General features: G+C 38.5%; 1 protein-coding gene across 10 annotated transcripts in view; it reads right to left on the reverse strand.

Annotated features, from left to right (window-relative positions):
* ACAP2 (ArfGAP with coiled-coil, ankyrin repeat and PH domains 2) overlaps positions 1 to 22,989 on the reverse strand; it is a 151,755-nt gene extending 128,766 nt beyond the window's left edge. For 4 of the 10 annotated variants that reach the window (XM_032869302.1, XM_032869298.1, XM_032869300.1 and 1 more), the window contains exon 1: positions 22,757 to 22,982. In XM_032869302.1, the coding sequence (XP_032725193.1) occupies positions 22,757 to 22,809 (53 nt within the window). In that variant the 5' untranslated portion in view covers positions 22,810 to 22,982. Of the gene's footprint in view, positions 1 to 22,756 lie in introns of all 10 variants that reach the window. The other 6 variants (XM_032869294.1, XM_032869296.1, XM_032869293.1 and 3 more) reach the window with 5 other exon arrangements.
* Between the last annotated feature and the right edge of the window lie 979 nt (positions 22,990 to 23,968).

Genomic DNA, 23,968 nt, shown 5'->3' on the forward strand with positions numbered 1-23,968 from the left:
ACGCTACCTTCTAACATTGTCATCTTTTTACTTCAATGACTAGTACCAGCACCTGTGACCAGAATGCAGCTGCTGGATTCAAATTAAAAGAGATGCCATTGTTTACATCTCTTGGAATCATAGTAAAGCAGTACTAGTAATGTATTAATGCTGTATTCATAGGGAAGATTACACATAATTTACACAATAGCTGATTGATAAGCAAGAAATCTCCACAAAAGCATTCTACAACTGCGAGTGGTGGTTTGAATTAAAGTTTTGTAATTTGTACAGAATTTTTCTATTGTCATAGCTAGCTTTCTGCCATACTTAAAAGATGGCAGTTTTAAAATAAATACTATAAAGAACAAGATTATTTCTTGTTTAGGATATTACCTAATATCCTAAAATGTTGGATTCTTCTCAAGAGATTCAGAAACATGATTTTTGCTAATTCTTTTTCTAAGCAAATATTTAGAAATACGTTTCTTAAGAAAAAAAGAAGTTTCTTTGATATAGATTTTGACACTATATATAAAGAACTCCTCTGTAAAGTAAAAGATGTTTTCAATAGCAGACAACTTTTACATGCAAATTAACCCTTCTAGTTAATTTTTCAAGTCAAAAAATGAAGTGCTGGTGGTTATGACTTTTTAACCTCTTATGAAACAAAACACACATACCCATCACCTAGTTTCAACAACTGGCAACAAGCCTATTCTTTTTTCATATAGTCCTATCCCTTTCCTGTTGAGGTACTTTAAAGCAAATCCCAAGTGCTGTATTTTATTGATCTTTAACAGATAAGGAATTTTTAATGGGATCTCTTCACCATTATTACACATAACAATAATTCCTTCAAATATCTCATACCAATTTCATTCTTGACTTTCCCAGATCGTCTCAAAAATGTATTTTTTACAGTTTTGTTCAAGACTTTCTCATTTTGTACCAAATTGTGATAATACTAAAATGCTTTGCTTCAAAAGTTAATGTTATATATACTATCCAAATCTGAACATGTCACATCTCCTTTAAGAGATGTGTTCCTATGATGATCCACCAAAGTATTTAACATGATAGAAAATCTCGCATGATTTGGCCCTCACCCAAATCAAGGCCTTAGAGATGACTAAGACCTCTCCTAGCTCCATAATAATCCAGTATTTTCTTAATGGTTTATTCATCCCAGTGAGAGATGATGAATTAAAAGAATCAAAAATGTATAGTGAGCTACAGGTTATGAAAAACCAAGCCACTGCATAAAATTTGATTAGATGCTAGGGGGAAAAAAGTTACTTATACAAGGCATTACTGGCACACTTGCAAAAATCTGAATATATAATTACTATTAGTGTTATAAATGTGGCTATGAGGAAGAATGTCCTTATTTTTAGGAGATGAATGCCAAACTTTGAAATGATTTTAAAAAATGTACATGCTATATATATATATACACATGCATGTGCGTGTGTAAGACACACAGAGCAAACAAATATGCCAAAATATTAACAACTGATGAATTTAGATGAAGGTTAGATAGGTGTTCATTGTATGGTATCTTCAACTCTTAAGTTTGAATAATTTTTAAGTAAAAAGCTGTGGGGGTGTTTGATATTCACAAATCGATCAACATGATATATCACATCAACAAGAGAAATGATAAAAACTATATGATCATTTCAATAGATGCAGAAAAAGCAATTGACAAAATACAACATCCACTCATGATAAAAACCCTCAACAAAGCCGATTTAGAAGGAACATATCTCAATATAATAAAGCCCATATATAACAAACCCATAGCTAACATCATACTCAACGTGGAAAAACTGATTTTCCCCAAGATCAGGAAAAAGACAAGAATGTCCACTCACCACTTTTTTCAACATGGTACTGGAAGTCCTGGCCACAGCAATCAGACAAGAAATAAGAGCACGTGGGTGGCTCAGTTGGTTAACTGTCCAATTCTTGATTTTGGCTCAAGTAATGATCTCTGAGCATGAGACTAAATCCTGCACAAGGCTCCAAACTAGGGGATGGAGCATACTTAAGATTCTCTCTCTCCTTCTCCTTCTGCCCCCCAACACCTGCTCTTTGTTCTCTCATAGATAAACTAATTAATAAATAAATAAAGGTGTCCAAATTTTAAGGAAGAAGTAAAATTTTCACTACGTGCAGGGGACATGACACTGTATATAGAAAAGCCTGAACACCACCAAAAAAATTACAAGAATAAATATATTCAGTAAGGTTGCAGGATACAAAAATCAATGTACAGAAATCAGTCCAATTTCTATACACTTAATAATGAAGCAGGAGAAACAGAAATTAAGGAAATAATCCCACGTACAATTGCACCAAAAGTAATAAAATACCTAGGAATAAACTTAACCAACAAGGTGAAAGACTTGTACTCTGAAAACTGTAATAGACATTGATGAAAGAAATTAAAGATCACAAAAAAAAAAAAAACAGAAAGATATCCCATGCTCATGGATTAAAAAAGAACAAATATTGTTAAAATATCCATACGACCCAAAACAATCTACAGATTCCATGGCATCTCTATCAAAGTACCAAGAGCATTTTCACACAACTAAAACAACAATCTTGAAATTTTTATGGAACCACAGAAGACTTCAAATAACCAAAAAAATCTTGAAAAAGAAAAACAAAACTGAAGGTATCACAGTCCCAGATTTCAAGTTATATTACAAAGCAGTAGTAATCAAAACAGCATGGTACTGACACAAAAATAAACCTAGAGATCAGTGGAACAGAATAGAGAGCCCAGAAGTAAACCCACAAGCATATGGTCAATTAATCTTGACAAAGGAGGCAAAAAGATGCAATGGGAAAAAGACGGTCTCCTCAACAAATGGTGCTGGGAAAATGGGACAGCTACACGCAAAAGAATGAAACTGGACCACTTTCTTATCCCACAAACAAAAATAAGCTCAGAGTGGATTAAGGACCTAAATGTTGACCCTGAAACCATAAAAATCCTAGAGAGCACAGGCAGTCATTTCTCTGATATTCGCCATAGCAGCATTCTTCTAGACATGTCTCCTGAAGCAAGGGAAACAAAAGCCAAAATAAACTATTGGGACTACATCAATGTAAAAAGCTTCTGCGCAGCAAAGGAAACAACCCACAAAACCTACACAGAATGGGAGAAGATTTTTGCAAATGACATATCCGATAAAGGGTTAGTATTGCAAATATATAAAGAACTTATACAACTCAATGTCGGAAAACCCAAATAATCCAATTAAAAATGGGTAGAAGACACGAACAGACATTTCTCCAAAGACGACATACAGATGGCCAACAGACACCTGAAAAGATGCTCAGTATCACTCATCATCATGGAAATGCAGATCAACACCATAGTGAGAAATCACCTCACACCTGTCAGAATGGCTAAAATCAAAAAACATGAGAAACAAGTGTTGGTGAGGATGTGGAAGAGAAAGGAACCTTTGTGTACTGTTGATGGGGATGCAAACATTCTACTTGCACAATTTTTTCTATATATAAACTATATATATTTTATATATGTATTTTTATATCTCTATATATATCTTTGTTCGTATAATTGCACACATTTTACCTACCATTCCTTAGTAGAAATTCCTAGATATAAAACCTCTGAAGCGAAGTATGTATTTTTAAGTTCTACGATATTTTACTTTGTCCTTTGAAAAAGCTCCACCAGAGGCGCCTGGGTGGCTCAGTGGGTTAAAGCCACTGCTTTCCACTCAGGTTATGATCCCAGGGTCCTGGGATCCAGCCCCACATCAGGCTCTCTGCTCAGCAGGAGGCCTGCTTCTCTTCCTCTCTCTCTCTCTCTCTCTCTCTCTCTGCCTGCCTCTCTGCCTACTTGTGATCTCTGTCTGTCAAATAAATAAATAAAATCTTAAAAAAAAAAAAAAAAAAAAAGCTCTACCAAACTATACTCTTTCCAACAGCATGAGGACTGTTGGAAAACTTTCCCAGTGGTGGGAACTTTTAAAACTGAAGCCCTAGAGAAAAACCTGTTTGCTTTTGCTTTACATACGAAATCTTACTGCATCTTAATTTTCCTCATAATGATTTCCAAAGACACCTTTGGAAACAGTAGACTATATTTTCCAAAGATGGCCACACTGGGTCATCTGCAACATGACGTTGCCATTCCCCCAGCAAGATGTGGAGTCTATTTACCTACTCTCTTGAATCCGAGTAGCCCCTGTGACTGCTCTAAAAGAATATGGTAGAAATGATGTGTCTCTTCCAAACTTAACCTTAAATTGGCCTCCTAGCTTCAACTTCTCATCTTTTAAAAATAAGCTGCGAAGGGGCACCTGCCTGGGTCAGTAGGAAGAGCATGTTACTCTTGATCTCGAGGTGATGAGTTCCAGCCCCACATTGGGTGTACAGATTACATACATACATACATATATACATACATAAATAAATTAAATAAGCCATCATGTAAGTGCAATTACCCAAATACTAACATGCTGTGAAAAGCCTGACCAGAAGGAAAAGCTCTGAAGGATGAAATGCCATGTGAAGAGAAGACAGACCAAGAAGAGCCAGGGCATCAGATGTGAAAGTGGATCCTGTAGCCTCAGCCACACAGCTATCAGAACATGGATCACAGATGAACCATCCAGCCAAAACCATTGCAAACTACTGACCTACAAACCTAGAGCAAAATAAAATGGTTGTTTTATTTTTTTCTTAAAGATTTTATTTTTACTTATTTGACAGACAGAGATCACAAGCAGGCAGAGAGGCAGGCTGGAGGTGGGGGCAGGGAGCAGGCTCCCTGCTGAGCAGAGCGCCCAACGCGGGGCTCGATCCCAGGACCCTGAGATCATGACCTGAGCCGACGGCATAGGCTTTAACCCACTGAGCCACCCAGGCACCCCTGTTTTATTTTTTTTTAATTGTTGTTTCAAGCAACTAAGTTTTAGGTTGATTTGTTACAGAACAACAGATAAACACAATTTAAAGTAACTTCTAAGGGAAGCCTGGATAGCTCAGTCGGTTGAGCGTCCAACTCTAAGTTCCAGGTCATGTCATGATCTCCTAGTTGTGGGATCAAGCCCCTCACCAGGCTCCTCACTCAGTGGGAGGTCTGCTTGAGATTCTCTCTCCCCCTCTCTCTCTGCCCCCTCAACTCTCTAAAGTAAATGTTTTTTGAAATAAATTTTTGAAAAACATAAAATGAAGTCAAGATTACTCATTCTTGCCCTTTTTTAAGGACAATTAATAGGAATTTTTAAAACTCAGAATGTCAAAACTAGTAGCTGATCACTTGAAGCAGGAATGCAGCTGTTAGGATTAATAGCTAAATTTTAAATACTTGAGACAGATTGAGGCACTCTCCCACACCACCCTGCTTGTCATACGTGCCTCCCCAGGATGCTGCAGAATGTGATGGCATCTGAACAGGTTCTTTCCTCACGAAAATTTTGTGAAAATAAAGTAACCACTGATAAAAATGTTAAGATCATTTATCTCCAAATAAGCATGCACTTCAAAAGCTACCTTAGAAGGATACACTTACTCCAGTGATTTCTCAATTGCTATAAGCTTAAGAATAACTTTTTTATAGTCTTTTACAACTTTTAAGGAGCTTTAGTTACATTTTTTTTTTCAAGTATCTCATTCTGATTCATGTGATCCAGGGACAACAGTTTCAAAAAGACAGATTCTATAAGTAGACAGTCAACTGAAAAATCAAGAGTTTATCAATGTGACAGGATATGACACTTAATAAATCTTCTATACAAGTGCAACAAGCCTTAATTCTCTGAAAAGTTTAGTTCGTTAAATTAAATATAATATCTCCCTAGAAACCCGACATATAAATATGTCAGTAGCCTAGAAAGAGACTACTAGTCAGAGTTTCTCAAGTACTATGACAACTACCCAAGAGAACCTAAAGATTTTGGTTTGACTTAATTACAACACTGGAAAAAAAATTTTTCAATAATTCATATATTACTCATAGTTTTACAATTCATCAATAGTACAATAACAGAAAAAGTCCTAAAATAAAAACTGGAGTATGTTATGTAAAAATGAAGACTCTATGATTATTTTATGAAACTAATTTTTGACAATAAAAGTCTGTAGCCTAACTATTGTGTGCAAGGAATTATGCTGAGCGAGAGGATATACAATGACACTAGTAGGCTCTATCACCAGAGAGTTTATGTGCCGTCTATAAAGGACTGTGAGATGTGACCATATCAATTTGTAAACAAAATTACAAAAGGCTACGCAGAAGTGCCGATTCTACTTAACAGCTCCACTTGGGTGTCTATCTCAAACTCATCAAGTACAAAAATTAAATTCTTGATTTTTTTTTTTAACACAAAACCTGCTCTTCCCTTGCCTTCCCCTTATCAGTAAGCAATACCTCAATCCACTTTATCACTAAAGCCAAAAATGTTATTTTTATTCTTCGCATTGCCTACAAACAATTCAATAGCAATTTTTTTTTCAAGATTTTTATTTATTTACTTGACACAGAGAGAGAGCAGAGCAGGGAAAGCCCAATGTGGGACTCCATCACAGGAACCCAGGATCATGACCTGAGCCAAAGGCAGTCGTTTGACCAACTGAGCCACCCAGATGCCCTCAACAGCAATTCTTACTGATTCTATCACAAAAATTGTCCATTCTCTATGAAAGCATCTCTTGCCTGGCCTAGCCTGTTAACTAGTTTCCTACAATGGCTTCCTTAACTGGTCTCTTTGTATTCACTTTTGCCCCTCTACAACTCATTTTCTAAATAGTAGACAAAATGTTTTTTAAATTTTAAGCCTTATAATTGCTCACCATTGCTAAAAGCTTTCTATTAACTTCCTATTGCACTAATCATAAAATCCAAACTTCTTTCCATGGATGACTTACAAGGCCTAACTGATCTGGTCCCTGCTATCTCTCTAAACTTAGCTCCTACCATTATTACCCCTGCTCACTTGGCTCCAACCCACACTGGCCTTTTTGCTCCTTGGAGAGCAAGTTCTTTCCCACCTCAAGCTCTTTGATCTATAATCCCCCTGCTCCCTTTGGTACACCACCCCTGGCACCAGTGACCCAAATTAGCAAAGCCAACAAGAAGACAAGTGAACATCACTGGCCTCCTGATGAAAATAATACATCACCTGTGAGTATTCTTGCCAAAACTGTTTAAATGGAATCTTCTCAGAGTAAACAATTACACAAACTCAGAATGTGGGATATTCTATAAGATAATCTGCCTACACTCATCAAAAAAGAAAGTAACATGAGATTATTAGCTATCATATTATCTATAACCCAGAAAAGGAGGGGACCAACACATTCAAAACAGGTATAAGGAATAAGTATTATGCTATAATATCTTGATGAAACATGATACAGCTATTTTTTAATCATAAAATCTTCATATAATACAGAAAATTTACAATATACCATTAAATAAAAAACTACCAAAACTGACAAAAATTTGCAATATGATTATAAGAAGGTGATATAAATTGCAACATGGATTGAGACTTTCGGGGATGCTGGGATGGGGTGAATATATTTTGCATGTAGGACAGAAGTGAATCTTTGGGAGCCAGAGGGAGGAACTGTGAGAGATGGAATAATGGTCCCCTAAGGATGTCAATATCCTAATCCCCGAACCTACAAATATGTTAGGTTACACTACAAAGGTGAATTCAGGCAGCACATAGAATTAAGGTTGATCATCATCTAACTTGGGATGGGGAGATTATGCTGGAAATATCTAAGTAGGCCAGTATTACCACAAGGGTCTTTATAAGTGAAAGAGGGAGGCAGAACAGAAAGTGCCCCAGTAACTGCTGACTCTTAAGCCAGAAGGGTGTCATGAGCCATGTAATGTGGGCAGCCTCTTGATACTGAAAGAGGTAAAAAAAAATTCTCTTCTAGACCTTCTAGAAAGGCATGCAGTCCTGCCAACACCTTGATTTCAGCCAAGTGAGACCTGTGTTGAAACAAACTAAGATAATGAATTTGTGTTGTTCTAGGCCACTACGTTTGGAATAATTTGTTATAGCAGCAATAGAAAACCAATAAAGCTTATTCTATGATTGGACTAAAATGATCATCTGCAACTCTATACCTAACAAAGGAAAGAGTGAATCCTCTTGAGAGAAAGATAACATCACCCGGAGCATCTATAATTTTTCATACACAGTGTATAGCATTAAATAAAAAATTCTTGCCCACTAAAAGAAGTGAAGAAGGGAAGGAACAGGAGAATGAATGAATAAAAGACAAATAGACACACAGATGATCTAAATATTGGTTTCATTAAATACAGACTTAAAAGTGGTAATAACATGTTCATGAAACTAGAGAAAAATATGGAAGAAACAAATACAAAGGCGGCAATTTTCACCAAATAAATAGAATCTATAAAAAACAAAACCAAAGGGATGCCTGGGTGGCTCAGTCGTTAAGTGTCTGCCTTCAGCTCAGGTCATTATCTCAGGGCTCTGGGATCAAATCCCACATCGGGCTCCCTGCTCAATAGGGAGCCTGCCTCTCCCTCTGCCCTCCCCCCTGCTTGTGTGCATTCTCTCTCTCTGTCTCTCTCAAATAAATAAATAAAATCTTTTTTAAAAAATAAATAAATAAATAAATAAATAAATAAAAGTTCCAAAGAGAAAAACACAATTGAGGAACTCCATGGATAGGTTTCACAGGAGATTATACACAGTAGAAAATGAGCTTAGGGGCACCTGGGTGGCTCAGTGGGTTAAAGCCTCTGCCTTCGGCTCAGGTCATGGTCTCAGGGTCCTGGGATCGAGCCCCGCATCGGGTTCTCTCTGCTCAGCAGGGAGCCTGCTTCCCCCTCTCTCTTTGCCTGCCTCTCTACTTGTGATCTCTCACTGTCAAATAAATAAATAAAATCTTTAAAAAAAAAAAAAAAGAAAAGAAAATGAGCTTAATAAGTAGGAATACAGATCAATAGATAATATTCTACTTTTCTGTGAAGTTTATAATTTCAAAAAAGAATGAGAGACATACAGGACACAACAAAAGATTTTAATATATGTGTAATGAGTGCCAGAAGGAGATAAAAAAGCAAAGCAGAGGCAGGCAATATTCAAAGAGATAACAGCCAGGAATTTTACAAATTGATGAAAGACATGCCCTACAAACCCCACATACTGAAGAAACTCTGCAGTCCCCAAGCAGGATGAATAAAACAGAAACCACTCTTATACATAGAATAGTAAAACTGCTAAAAAACAGTCCAAAAAAAAAAAATCTTTTAAAAAGAAAAGCAGAGGAAGTGTGCCTGGGTGGCTCAGTCGGTTAACCATCCGACTCTTGATTTCAGCCCCAGTCATGATCTCAGGGTCATGGATCAAGCCCCACATTGGGCTCTGCACTGGGAGTGGAGCCTGCTTGAGATTGTCTTTCTCCCTTTCCTTTTGCCCAACGCTTCCTCCCTCTCTCCCTCACCAATTAAAAAAAAAAAAAAAAAAGGCAGAGAAAGAAGATACATTATCCTCAAAAAAGCAACAATAAGACTAATAAAACTTGTAACAAATGATAAAGACATAAAAAGCAAACAAAAGACAATGAAATGACATTGTGCTTTAAAAAAAAGAAAAAAAGATAACCTACTATGCCATGCTTTGGGAAAAGAGCCTTCCAACATCAAAGAAAACAAAGGTATTTTCGGACAAAAACTGAGATGCCTCTTAGGCAGCAGATAAACCCGAAAAGAAATACCAAAGGACATCTTCAGATTAAATGATAAATGTATTAGGAAGTATCTTTTTATCCATATAAAACAATTACCTGACAATAACCAATAAAACCTAGTCTCTTTATTATTATACTAGTGTAATACACCAAATCCAAAGGAGGGGAAAAGTCCAAAGAGATGGATTTTTAACTTACTATAAAGCTTCTCAATGAGCAAAAATTGGGGAATCAAATAAAACAACACAGTAACAAGAATCTTTTTTTTTTAAAGATCAATAGGGTAAGTTTTGCTTATTTAAAAATGAACATATTTCTTTCTTTTTTTTTTTAAGATTTTATTTATTTATCTGACAGACAGAGATCACAAGTAGGCAGAGAGGCAGGCAAAGAGAGAGCAGGGAGCAGGCTCCTTGCTGAGCAGACAGCCCGATGCAGGGCTCGATCCCAGGACCCTGAGATCATGATCTGAGCCAAAGGCAGAGGCTTTAACCCACTGAGCCACCCAGGCGCCCCCATATTTCTTTTTAAAGATTTCTTTTTAAAGATTTTATTTATTTATTTGTCCGAGATAAAGAGCACAAGCAGGGGGAGTGGCAGGCAGAGGAGAAGCAGGCTCCCCAGTGAGCAAGGAGCCTGACATGGGACTTGATTCCAGGGTCCTAGAATCATGACCTGAACCAAAGGCAGATGCTCAACTGACTAAGCCACCCAGACATCCAAAAATGAATATATTTCTGGCTAGAACCAGGTGGGGACTAATTAAAACAGTTAGTCCCCACCCCCTCCAAAAAATGGTTAGTTCCATCAACTTTAATTTTGCATTAAGTCAATTTAAAAAGTATACATGCTTTGCACACATCTTATCTAAAAGTGACTTTAAATACATACAAAGCTAAATCCTTGATATTAATCATCTGAGTGACCCTTTCCACTGCTTGCCTTGGATTAAACATGTTTAATTAAAACATTAAACATGTTTTATACTTCAATACTGCACTGTACTTTTTAGCAGTGAAAATTTTAATATTTAAATTTGAGTATGTCAGGGCATCATGGAAAATATAAAAATTGTAAAGGGAAAATTGACTACATTAAAGAATTCTGACTTAAAATTTTTTTAAGACTTTATTTATTAGAAAAAGAGGGAACACAAGCAAGGGGAACAGCAGGCAGAGGGAGAGGGTGAAGCAGGCTCTCTGCTGAGCAGGGACCCCAATGCAGGACTCAATCCCAGGACCCAAGATCATGACCCAAGCAGAAGGCACACTCAACCAAGCCACTCAGGTGCCCCTAAAGTTTTTTTTAAGTAATCTCTACACCCAGTGTGGGGTTGGAACTTACAACCCTGAGATCACAAGTCACACGCTCCAGGGACTGAGCCAGCCAGGCACCCCCTTGACTTACTTAAGATACAAATTACTACAAGACTACAATCAAGTCAATTCTTTCTAAGAGAATTTCTTCATCTCTGGAACAGACATAACGATATACTCATTTAACTCACATTTCTTCTCATCTAACTTCCAGATCCTTCTAGAGATATAATTCAAAGGAAAGAGACTTCATGTAATCCCAAATAAACATATATATTTCCTCACACAAGTTTTCTTCCATGGCCTCTCAGTTTACTTATCCTTTGCTCTGACATCACTTCAGATATAAATCTTTAAGGCATTGTGTCCTCCATTTTGTTGTTTTTTTCCTCCTCTTCTTTTGCTCACTCTATCTTCTTAATTACTCTAAACATAAAACCTGTAATTGGCTCTTTTTCAAGACCTTTACTGCTCTCCTTCTATAAAGTTAAGTGAAGTTTACCCATCTGTTTATATTCTTTAACCACAACATAGAAGATTTTCATATATACAAGTAACATGCCTAATCCTTCATGCATTCTTTTTTTTTTTTAAGATTTTATTTATTTATTGGACAGAGAGATCACAAGTAGGCAGAGAGGCAGGCAGAGAGAGAGGAGGAAGCAGGCTCCCCGCTGAGCAGAGAGCCTGATGTGGGGCTCGATCCCAGCACCCCGGGATCATGACCTGAGCCGAAGGCAGAGGCCTAACCCACTGAGCCACCCAGGCGACCCTCCTTCATGCATTCTAAACTATTGGTTTACTTCCACAGGGGAAAGCCAGCTTCTTTAAATCATCCAAACTTCTCTTCAAGGATACAAGAGAAAGAGGAAAGGGAATTAGCATTATTTTTTTTAATTTTATTTGACAGATAGAGACAACAAGTAGGCAGAGCAGCAGGCAGAGGGAGAAGGAGAAGCAGACTCCCCGCTGAGCAGAGAGCCCGATGCAGGGCTCAATCCCAGGACCCCGGGGATCATGACCTGAGCTGAAGGCAGCCGCTTAACTGACTGAATTGCTCCCTATCTACTTCCATGAAAGGTAGTATTGTTCTCATTCACTAAGCCTGGGAAAAATTCAGAAATCTGCCCAAAGGTTTGACTACCAATAAGTGAAAAAGAGAGAAGTCAAACAGGTCATCTGCCTCCAGAGGTTGTATACTTGGTCCACATTCACTACCCTAAAAGAATGTTCTCCAGTATAAATTATGCTTTGCCTACCAACATCACCAGAAATTCCAGTTAAACACTGCCAGAGTACAGTTAGCTGTACCCCTTTACCTCCATTTTCTCCAAAGACCCAATTAAAATGACAGAAAAAAATTTTTTTAAAGCACTAATCCACAAAGACAAAGAAGAGAACCGGTAAGAGTAGCAACACAACTCTGGAAACTGAAAGGCAAAAGAACAGGAACTCACTTAGACCAGAAAAGGCTAAAACCTAAATCTTTTTTTTTTTTTTAAGATTTTATTTATTTATTTGACACAAGAGAGACAGATCACAAGTAGGCTCTACCTGCTTGTGTTCTCCCTCTGTCTTGCTCTCTCTCGTTGACAAACAAACAAATAAATAAAGTCTTTTAAAAATAAATAAATAAAATTAAAAATCACTGCCTAATTCAAGGTAAATCTTTTGGATACAAGGTAATTCAAGTAAATCTTTTGGGTACAGAGATTTATGTTTTCTCCTAAGAACTGTAGTTTTCACTCTTATATTTAGGTCTATGACCCATTTTGACCTAATGTTTGCATAGGATGTGATACAGGAGTCTAACTTCATTCTTTTACATGTGGATGTCCTGTTGTTTCAGCACCATTTGTTAAAAGGCAATTCCTTCTCCATTGATTGTACTGGAACCCTCGTCAAAACCTCATCTATCATAAATGTAAGGGTTTCTGGATTCTCTATTCCATTGATCTATCCATCCTGCTTTAGTGCCAATACCACACTGTCTTGATTATAGTTTTGTAATATTTTTAAATTGGAAAAGTGTACCCTCCAAATTTGTTCTTCTTTTTCCAGATTGTTTTGGCTATTCTGGGTCACTTGTATTTTCGTATGAATTTTAGGATCGGCTTGGAGTCCTCAAAGAAATTAGGTGGAAATTTTTTTTTTTATAAACATATATTTTTTTCCCAGGGGTACAGGTCTGTGAATCGCCAGGTTTACACACTTCACAGCACTCACCATAGCACATACCCTACCCAATGTCCATAACCCCACCCCCCCAGCAACCCTCAGTTTGTTTTGTGAGATTAAGAGTCACTTATGTTTTATCTCCCTCCCAATCCCATCTTGCTTCATTTACTCTTCTCCTACCCCCTTAACCCCCCATGTTGCATCTCCTCTCCCTCATATCAGGGAGATCATATGATAGTTGTCTTTCTCCGAATGACTTATTTCGCTAAGCACGATACCCTCTAGTTCCATCCACGTCGTCGCAAATGGCAAGATTTCATTTCTTTTGATGGCTGCATAGTATTCCATTGTGTATATATACCACATCTTCTTTATCCATTCATCTGTTGATAGACATCTAGGTTCTTTCCATAGTTTGGCTATTGTAGACATTGCTGCTATAAACATTCGGGTGCACGTGCCCCTTCGGATCACTACGTTTGTATCTTTAGGGTAAATACCCAGCAGTGCAATTGCTGGGTCATAGGGTAGTTCTATTTTCAACATTTTGAGGAACCTCCATGCTGTTTTCCAGAGTGGTTGCACCAGCTTGCGTTCCCACCAACAGTGTAGGAGGGTTCCCCTTTATCCGCATCCTCGCCAGCATCTGTCATTTCCTGACTTGTGAATTTTAGCCATGCTGACTGGTGTGAGGTGATATCTCATTGGGGTTTTGATTTGTATTTCCCTGATGCCAAGTGATATGGAGCACTTTTTCATGTGTCTGTTGCCCATCTGGATGTCTTCTTTGCAGAAATGTCTGTTCATGTCTTCTGCCCATTTCTTGATTGGATTATTTGTTCTTTGGGTGTTGAGTTTGCTAAGTTCTTTATAGATTCTGGACACTAGCCCTTTATCTGATATGTCGTTTGCAAATATCTTCTCCCATTCTGTCAGTTGTCTTTTGGTTTTGTTCACTGTTTCCTTTGCTGTGCAAAAGCTTTTGATCTTGATAAAATCCCAAGAGTTCATTTTTGCCCTTGCTTCCTTTGCCTTTGGCGACGTTCCTAGGAAGAAGTTGCTGCGGCTGAGGTCGAAGAGGTTGCTGCCTGTGTTCTCCTCAAGGATTTTGATGGATTCCTTTCTCACATTGAGGTCCTTCATCCATTTTGAGTCTATTTTCGTGTGTGGTGTAAGGAAATGATCCAATTTCATTTTTCTGCATGTGGCTGTCCAATTTTCCCAACACCATTTATTGAAGAGGCTGTCTTTTTTCCATTGGACATTCTTTCCTGCTTTGTCGAAGATTAGCTGACCATAGAGTTGAGGGTCTATTTCTGGGCTCTCTATTCTGTTCCATTGATCTATGTGTCTGTTTTTGTGCCAGTATTAGGTGGAAATTTTGATACGAGTTGTGTTTGGTCTAGAAGAGAACAGGATTTGGGGAATATTGTAACCTTAAGTCTTCTGACCCATGAACATGGAATATCCATTAATTTAGGTCTTTAATTTCTTTCAAGTAATGTTACATAGTTTTCAGTGTACAGTCTTGTACTTCTGTGGCTAAATTTATGCCCATGTATTTTATTCTTTCTTAATGCCACTGTTCAATGGAATGATTTTCAGCCAGTACATAGGAATAAAAGTGACTGTTGTATACTGACTTTATATCCTGCTGGCTTGCTTAACTTGTTAGTTCCAGTTGATTTTGGTAGATTCCTTAAGATTTTCTATATACAAGATAATATAATCTGAAAGTAGAGATAGTTATACTACCACTTTTTTTCATATGGATGCCTTTTATTTTTCTTTCCTGCCAAATACTGTGGCTATACCCCCTCTACATCATGAAATAGAAGTGGAGAGAATGAACTTTTATTAGTGGTCATAAGGGAAAACTTTTAGTCTTTCACCTTTAAGTATGATGTTAGCTAGGAATGTTTCATAGATGCTCTTTACCACATTAAGTACCATATTCCTACTTTATTGAGTATTTTCACCACAAAAGTGTGGTGTATTGCTAATTTTTTTTTCTGTATCTATTAAGATGAGTATATAATTTTTGTCCTTTATTCTATATCCATTGACTTTTGCATTCTTGGATAAATCCCACTTGGTCATGACGTATGATCCTTTTTATATGTTGCTATATTTGGTTTGCTAATATTTTGTTAAGGATTTTCATGTATTTATAAGGGATATCAGTCTGTTGTTTCCTTATGATATCTTTGGCTTTGGTAGCAGGGTAATACTAGCCTCACAGAATGACTCAGTGATACCTCTTCTATTCATGGAAAAATTTGTAAAGGATTATTGTTATTCATCTTTAAACACCTGGAAGAATTCACAGGTAAAGCCATCTTGTCCTGGGTTTTCCCTTTGGGGAAACTTTTTTTTTTTTTAAGTAGGCTCCACACCCACTGTGAAACTAATGTGAGACCTGAACCCACACCCCCAAGATCAAGACCTGAGCCAACACCAAGAGTCAGATACTGAATGGAATAAGCCACCCAGGCACCCCAGAGGAAGCTTTTTGATTATTAATTATTTTTTTCCATATTAGCCATGTATCCACTTTTATATGAGGTCATATTTTTTCAAGACTAAATAGGTCCTTAATGCTATTTAATGCAATCTTTTATTACTTTTCCTTCAAAATATAAAGAGACTACTGATTTCGCAATGAATTATCACAATCAGAGAGACTCCCCTCTAACTAGAGAACAGGCTATCAAGAATAATGGATTATAATTGTGGAAACTGATATTTTCTTCTTTAAGCAGAATTCATACTCCTCCTCAGTGTGTGAAACCCATTTTGTTACTCAATATATCTCATAATCCCCAAACAGTGATGATGGCATTTTGATCACTCTATAGAAACATTATATATGCTGATTACCCACTATAACCAGCACACATTTTTTTCCCCTGTAGCATTACTAGGTTTGTGTCAATTTGTCCTTTTACTTTTGTCACCTGTGGCTGACTGCAGTTGAAGTAGAAATCTGGAGTCTGGAAGAGATCACAACTATCTTTTATCTGGTAGGCCAATGTGAGGCTGGCCCCTGACAACATTCCTTTTTTTTTCTTTTTTCCATTTAAAAAACATTTTTTTTTAATTTAAACTCAATTAACATATAGTGTATTATTAGTTGCAGGGTAGAATTCAGTGATTCATCAAGTCTCATACAATAGCCAGCGCTCATTACATCACATTCACTCCTCAATGTCCATCACCCCACTACCCCATCCTCCCACTCTCCTCCCCTCCGGCAGCCCTCAGTTTGTTTCCTATGATTAAGGGTTTTCTATGGTTTGTTCATTCTCTTTTTTTTTTTTAAGGTCTATTCAAATTTTCTATTTCTTCTTCAGTTGGTTTCAATAAATAGATTGTATCTTTCTAGGAATATATCCATTTCATCTAGCTTATTGTCATAGAATTATTCACAGTATTCTCTTACAACCCTTTGTATTTCTGTAGGACAATAGCAGTGTTCTCCCTTTCATTCTTGAGTCTTCTTTTTTTCTTGGTCAGACTACCTAAAGCCTTGCCAATTTTATGGATCTTTTTGAAAAACTAACTTTTGGCTTCATGACTTCTCCTACTGTTTCATTCTCTATTTTATTTCTGCTCCAGTCTTTTATATTTCCCCCCTCTTCCTGTTTTACAATCAGTTTGCTAGTTCCTTTTCCTAGTTTAAGATAGATGGGTTTGATCACGATTTGAGATGATTTTAACATAGGTCTTTGCCGATATAAATGTCCCTCTAGGCACTGCTTTAGCTGCATCCCATAAATTTTGGTATGTGATTTTGTTTTCATTGGTCTGAAAGTATTTCCTAATTTCCTTTATGATTTCTTCTTGAATCCACTGGTTATTTTACAGTATGTTACTTAATTTCCACTATTTGTGAATTTTTTAGATTCTTCTTCTGTTACTCATTTCTAATTTCATTTCATGGTGGTCAAAGAAGATAAGTTGCATGGTTTAAAGCCTTTCAAATTTACTGAAACTTTTTTAGTAGCCTAACATATAGTCTACGCTATATGTTTCACATGCACTTGAGAAGAATATGAATTCACTTTTGTTGTGTGACATGTTCTATAGATTATATCTGTTATGATTATACCTATTACCTATTATTTATTATGTATCTATCATTATCTTGTTGGGTTTGTAATGTTTGTTTTGTTTTGTCTGTTTTTTTTTTCTTTGTTTTGTTTTTTGAGAAAGAGAAAAGAGAGAGCACAAACAGGGAGAGGGAGAAGCAGGCTCCCCACTAAGGAGGGATCCCAATATGGGGCTCTACCTCAGGACCCTGGGCTCATGATCTGAGCCAAAGGCAGATGCTTAAGTGACTGAGCCACCCAGGTGCCCTATTCTGTGGTTTATAGTGTTGTTCATATCTATTTCCTTGCTGAGCTTCTGCCTAGTTGTTCTACCCATTACTGAAAGTATTTATGTCTTCGATTCTTATTACTGAACTGCCTATCTCTTCCTTCAATTCTGTCAGTTTTGCCATATGTATTTTGTGCCTCTCCTAACTGCATATTTGTAGGTATTATATCTTCCTGATGGATAGACCTATTTATCATTATAAAATGTCCTTTGTCTCTAGTAATTTTTGTCTTAAGGTCTATTTCAGCTGCTATTAGTACAGTCATTGCAGCACTCTTCTAGGTACTGTTCACATGATTTATCCTTTTTATCCTTTTACTTTCAACCTATTTGTGTCTTTGAATCTAAAGTATGTTTCCTGCATGGTTCAAGCCCCACACTAGGTGTGGAGATTATTTAAAAATAAATAAATAAAAATAAATGGTCATTTAAAAAAATAAAAGTAAAGTATGTTTCTTGTAAACAGTGTATAGTTGGATCATCACTGAAATTTTATAAGAAAAAGTTTTCAAGAAATAAGGGGAAAATACATCAAAAAAACATATCCTTTTCTGAAATTGAAGAAAGTATTACAAAGACAAAATATCTAAGAATAGCCATTAAATTTTTGGAAAAAAAAAAATAAGGGAAAACTTATCCCACCAGATACCAAGACAGACTCATTATGAAAATTATTATAACTAATATTAATGGTATTTGACAAAAAGACAAATACATTAGTGAAAAAGTGTATAATACAGAAAAATATCCACATATGTACAGATGTATAATATTAAATCAATGGGGAGAAGATTAATTATTCAATAAAAGGTGTTAGGATAAGTGACTTCCATTAGGAAGAAAACAAAATTAGATTCTCAAAACTAAAATCTAGTCACACTACATGAAACTAAAAATTACTACGAAATGATATCCTACGAAAATATCCTATAAGTAATAATGGGATAGAGGAACTTTTCTAGGTAATACACAAAAACCCATTTTTAAATTTCTGTAGGATCAAAAAAAAAAAAAAAAAGCACCATAAACAGATTTAATGCAAATTTAATTACTGCAACTAAAGCCTGTGGCTTGAGAGATAGCATTAAAAAGTGAATTCACTTCCAGGTCCACCATTTGAAAGTCCCCCATTTAAAAAGTGAAATTTAGGGGCACCTGGGTGGCTCAGTGGGTTAAGGGTCTGTCTTTGGCTCAGGTCATAACAGGGTTCCCTGCTCAGCAAGGAGTCCGCTTCTCCCTCTGTGTCCTCCCACCTCCCATCCCCCACCCCCACCTCCTGCCTGTGCTAGCTCTCTCAGTTACTCTCAAATAAAAAAATAAAAAAAGATTTTGTTTAAGTGAACTTGACTTCTCAAAATATCAGGCTTGAGATTTTAATTTTAAAAATGAAGATAATTCCTACCTCATATTTTAATGTTAAATGAGGATAGCTATAAAAGCATCTAGTATGAAATCTGTTTGCCACATTATAGAAGCTTGTTCTTATTTCAACTTAAGTTGGTATTACATTACATTAAATGAGGAATTACAAGTTACAATCAGGAATAGCAGGATTCCTGTATTTTGGTTCATGATAAATCTACTATATAATTATAATAATACTTTTATAATTATAAAAACTACTTCATAATAAATGAAAACACATTTCCCCACATCCCTCGCCCACTATGTTTGCCATGTAAAAACGGAAGATAAAGTGGCAATACAGCCAGGACCGGCACCCGTTTAAGAGCAAAACATAAACAATACAGATATAGTTAGATAGCTACATCTTATGTCATGTCTTTCATCCATTAAAACCTTTCTCCCCAAAATATCTAAGATTTTTTTCCTAAGTTCTCCAATAAGTATCATATCTGAAACAGAATCTACAAATGAAAAACCTTCAGAATGGTACACGGTAAACACTGTTAAGGATAAAACATAAATGTATATCAGGTAAAGACTGAACTTTTCAAGACTTGTTAATGCCAAAATTTTTATTTTTGAAAACTGCTTAGAGCAAAACTGTTTCACAATTCAGAAAGTGCAAATTAATTCAAGTTTTTGTTTCAAACAAAATATTCACTTCCTGCATGAACCATGGTATGATTAAATAAAGGAAAAGCACAATTTTTTAAAAATTGTATAAAATTCTGAAGACCAACTACATAATTAATTTACAGAGTTCAAACAAATTCAAAGTTCTCCAAAATATGTTGGTCAAAACGGAAAATTCCCACTTAAAAATAAAGAATACTTAGACACATGTACTTTCTTGTAGATTTTTAGATGAATAAGATTTTGACCTTTAGACTGCTTTTTAAAAAATTATAAAGGGAATTTTTAGTTACACAAAATTACACAATGAAATGTGCCTTCCAATCTAAAGACAAAAAAAAGTTCATTGGAATGTAAGAGTAACCATTGGTTTATTCAAATTACTAAAGACAATGTTGCAATAAGCAACATCCTTCTCTCCCTATTTCAACCAATCCCTCTCCTATTTTCCTTATCAACTTACCAGGCAAATTAATGTTTAGAACCTGAACACTGCTGAAATTTTTCTTCAGTAAGATCCACCTTTCTGCATCAATTCTACAGCACCCAAGGCAGTTATACCCCCATGCCAGACTTAAAATGCCTTAAGAATCATTTATAGAGGAAAATAAAAGTAAGAATTAGTATTAAAACAGCACAACAGATCAGAACACTACAAAAATAGTGCAGCTGCCTTGCTATCAAAAAGCAAAAACAGGGAACCTGGGTGTCTCAGTCAGTTAAGTATTTGCAGCAGGCTTCGGGGGCGGGGGAAGTTCCCCCTGCTCAGCAGGGAGCTTCTCCCTCACCCCCCACTCATTTTTTCTCTCTCAAATAAGTAAAATCTTTTTTAAAAAGATTTTTAAAAAAGCAAAACCAAAAACAAGCTCACCCCTCACAAATTTTCTCTTCTAATATGAAAGTTTCAATATATCACTCACAAAATGCAGATACTCTTTTAAAAGTCAAGTTTCTCTTATACATAAAGCATATGGATAAAAGAATTATAAAATATTCTTTTCAAATGCTATACAAACTTACACAGTAATGGGGTTATAGAAAGACTAGAAAAATTAGGAATGTGAGCGATGAGACTTTTATTTCTTGGCATACTTCCATCTATTATAAATCTTATCTAATTCCAAAAATGTATACCAGATATTGGGAGTTCTTTGAATCTTGATTTCTCCTCCCAACTTGCAGCCTACAATAATTGGAAGCAACTGGAATAACTGGAAGCAACTCTTTAAAAAATCTCTAATATTGAATTAAAATAGAATAGATATTATATTCAAGTTTAACAAAGTTCACTATAATATTCCATACAACTTAATCAGTATCTTTCCCTCTTATTTTACATTCAATGATTCCTTTCTTTCAAAAACAAAGACATCACATGGTTTATGAACAACACCAGTGTTACAAGTATTTCCTTATCACTTCCCTCAACTTGATTTTTTTAAAAATCAAACTTAAAATGAAGCAAATTAACAGAAGCCACATTCTCTAGAGGGGAAAATGCTGTGTTACTTCATTAAAAAAACAAACAGCCAAGTCATATAAATAAAAATTCACAAAAAGCAGAATTTTCTGAGGTACACTTTAAAAATTACTTCATTTGCCACAAGTCTGGATTCTAACGTGCAAAGCTGTCCTAAGCAAGTCATGTGTGTCCCCTCGGGGTCCTTTTAATTCACACCCAACACAAAACTTTCAAAAACTAATACCAACAACAGCAATTAAACCAGACGCAGCCTTTTACAACCAACAGTCCTAAGCTCCAAATAAAATTAACACCCTCCTCAAAAAAAAAAAAAAAGAAAGAAAGAAAGAAAGAAAGAGAAAAAGTCAAAATAAAACCAAAAAAAAAAAGTTCTTAAACTTTCTCTTAGAAGTAGGAGTTCCTCGGTTTTACAATTTTTTTCTTGTCAGTGGAAAGAGAATGGGAAATCAGTGATAAGAATGAGAACAGTTAGTTCCCAAGAGAAGGATGCAAGAATTTACAACTCAGGCTTGGCCTAGAGATCAGCAGGCAAAATACACACCAATGCTCAGGGAAAAGCTTTCGAGAAATGTCATTATCTAACGCCAGTCATAAGGCCTTATTTTTTTAAGGCCTAAGGACAGCCCTATACGTGCACCGTACAACACAACCTATCAAAACTATTCTCCAAAAACAATTCAGGAGTTTCCCAAGATGCCCCAAACGTAAAGAGCAAGTCCTCTAGACACCCGCAGGACCGCCTCCTCTCGCAGGGGAGGGAGGCCAACTCCTGCGAATCCGAGGGCCACCACGTCAGTTTCGGTGACAGATCCAACTGGGAGCATCCGACCGTGATCGGCGCCCTCCCGGGCAGACGCTGCAGCAAGAGGAACAGACACGCAACCTTCAGGGCCCTCCTACTTCCGTTCTCAAAACAGAAATGCACAGTTTCTCCTAGTCCTCACCGCTCAGCCCCGTGCCTCTCAGCGGGGAGAGCTCAAGTGGAAAGAAAAGCAGTCTCTGACCAGGGTGGATAGAACGCGCTTGGGTAAAGCACTCCCCCCCGCGACTCCGGGGGCAAACCAACCGCCAGCGCCTCCCTGAGCGCCCCCGCCCCGGGCAGGGGACATGCATGCAGCAGCAGCCCCAGGTCGCCCCACTCCTTCCTCCCCGGAGTAAGGGGAGCGGAAAAGCGCAAAGAGGAACTAAGTGAACTGCAAGAGGGTGCCCTGCAAGCTCCTCAAGGAGGGGGTGGGGTGCGAGTGGAAACGGGAAGGAGCGGAAGGAAGGGGCAAGGAGCAGGCAGAGGAAGGGGACGAGAGCGCGCGCCCGCAAAGGGCACGACTCTCCGGGCACGCGAATGCACCCTGGTTCCTCGAAGCGGACGGGTGCTCCCGGCCTCCCGAGCGCTCCTCCCCGGGCAGAGGGCGAGGAAGCGATAAGAGGACCTCCTCGGCCCAGCCTCAGCCCTCAGCAAGGGTTGGTCAGGGCTGCAGTGCACTGGCCGGGTCCGGAGATGTGACAACGGCCGCTGGCCTCGTCGGAAGACGCGGACCGGCGGGCCCTCCGCGCGCTCAGCGGGCCGGCTTTCACGCCCCTAACCCCCGGGGGTGGGGGGGCGCTCCGGGGTGACGGCGGCCCGGCGCCCGGCGGCCTCGCCGGTTACCTGAAGCGGGGCGAGTCCTTCAGACACTCTTCGAAATCCACCGTCATCTTCATCCTGCCTCCGCCTCGCCTCGAAGGCGGTGCTGGAAGAGCCGAGAGAGCCGCGGGAGCGGCTGCGCTGGGGACCCAGACAGCGACGGCGGGCGCACGGCCGCGACTAGCGCTGCGCGGAGCTGCGGAGGGCGCCTTGCCCGCTGGTCATAGCAGCCGCGAAGACGGTGGCAGCAGCGGCGGCTCGTCAGGCCCCAGTCCTGCCCCTCTTCCTCCCGCCCCCAGCCGAGCGCCGGCCACAGGGAAACCGCCCGGGAGTGACAGCCTCCGCCAGCCAGCCACGAACCCGGCGGCCGGTGGGAGGGGCTTCCGGCAGCACCGCCCGCGGGCGCTCCGGCAACGCACCTGAGCGACGGTAGTTCGAGCCAATGAGCAGCGCGACCGTGGGTGCCGCCTTGCCACAGCCGTCCCCGAGGGCCAACCGGGATGCGCAGGAGTCGTTAGGCGGGACGCGCCCGTTGCTGGGAGGCCGGCAGCTGAGGCTCCTTGGGAAGGAAGTCACGTGGCTGAGCGCCGCGCTTCCCTCGGAGCCCCCGCCTCTTCTCAGCCCCGCCCTGCCGAGCTGCCAACGCGGAGGAGCCGCCGCCTGCAGGTCTGAGGACTCCTACAGCTTTGGCAGAAATCTGAGGAGTAGAAATTATCAAAGGAGGAGATAAACTGATCCACCGCTTCCTTTCCGTTTAAAGAAAATGAGGTCGGGAGAGAAGTGAGGGTAGCCTTAATGATAAAATCCCTTCCTTCACTTACTGACTTCATCTCTTAATAACTTGGAAATCTCTCCCACGTTTATCTTCTCATATAACTAAGAGACTACCTCCTGAAGGAGCTGGTATTTGGGGCGAGCATGCAAAGATCAGGATTCCGAAAGGCAGGCGAAGTAGGGCGTTTGGTGCGGAGGAAACGCTTTCAAACCCGCAGAAAACAGTCCTTACTGATAACTTTTCTCTCAGTAGCTTTCACCGGTTCAAAGAGGATAGGGTTGTGAAAATCAGTCTCACTTCCTTATTTGCAACACCAGCCCACTGGTCCACGTTGTTCTAGGAGCGCTCCAAGATATGCATCACCTGATCCAACAAGGCAGGTATTTACCATACTTCTGATTTTAATATAACATCGACTGTAAAACAACAACAGCAATAGATCCATTTTATTTCAATGGAAC

This window comes from Lontra canadensis, unplaced genomic scaffold, assembly GCF_010015895.1.
Source record: "Lontra canadensis isolate GAN:19392208 unplaced genomic scaffold, GSC_riverotter_1.0 scaffold38, whole genome shotgun sequence".
Lineage (NCBI taxonomy): Eukaryota > Metazoa > Chordata > Mammalia > Carnivora > Mustelidae > Lontra > Lontra canadensis.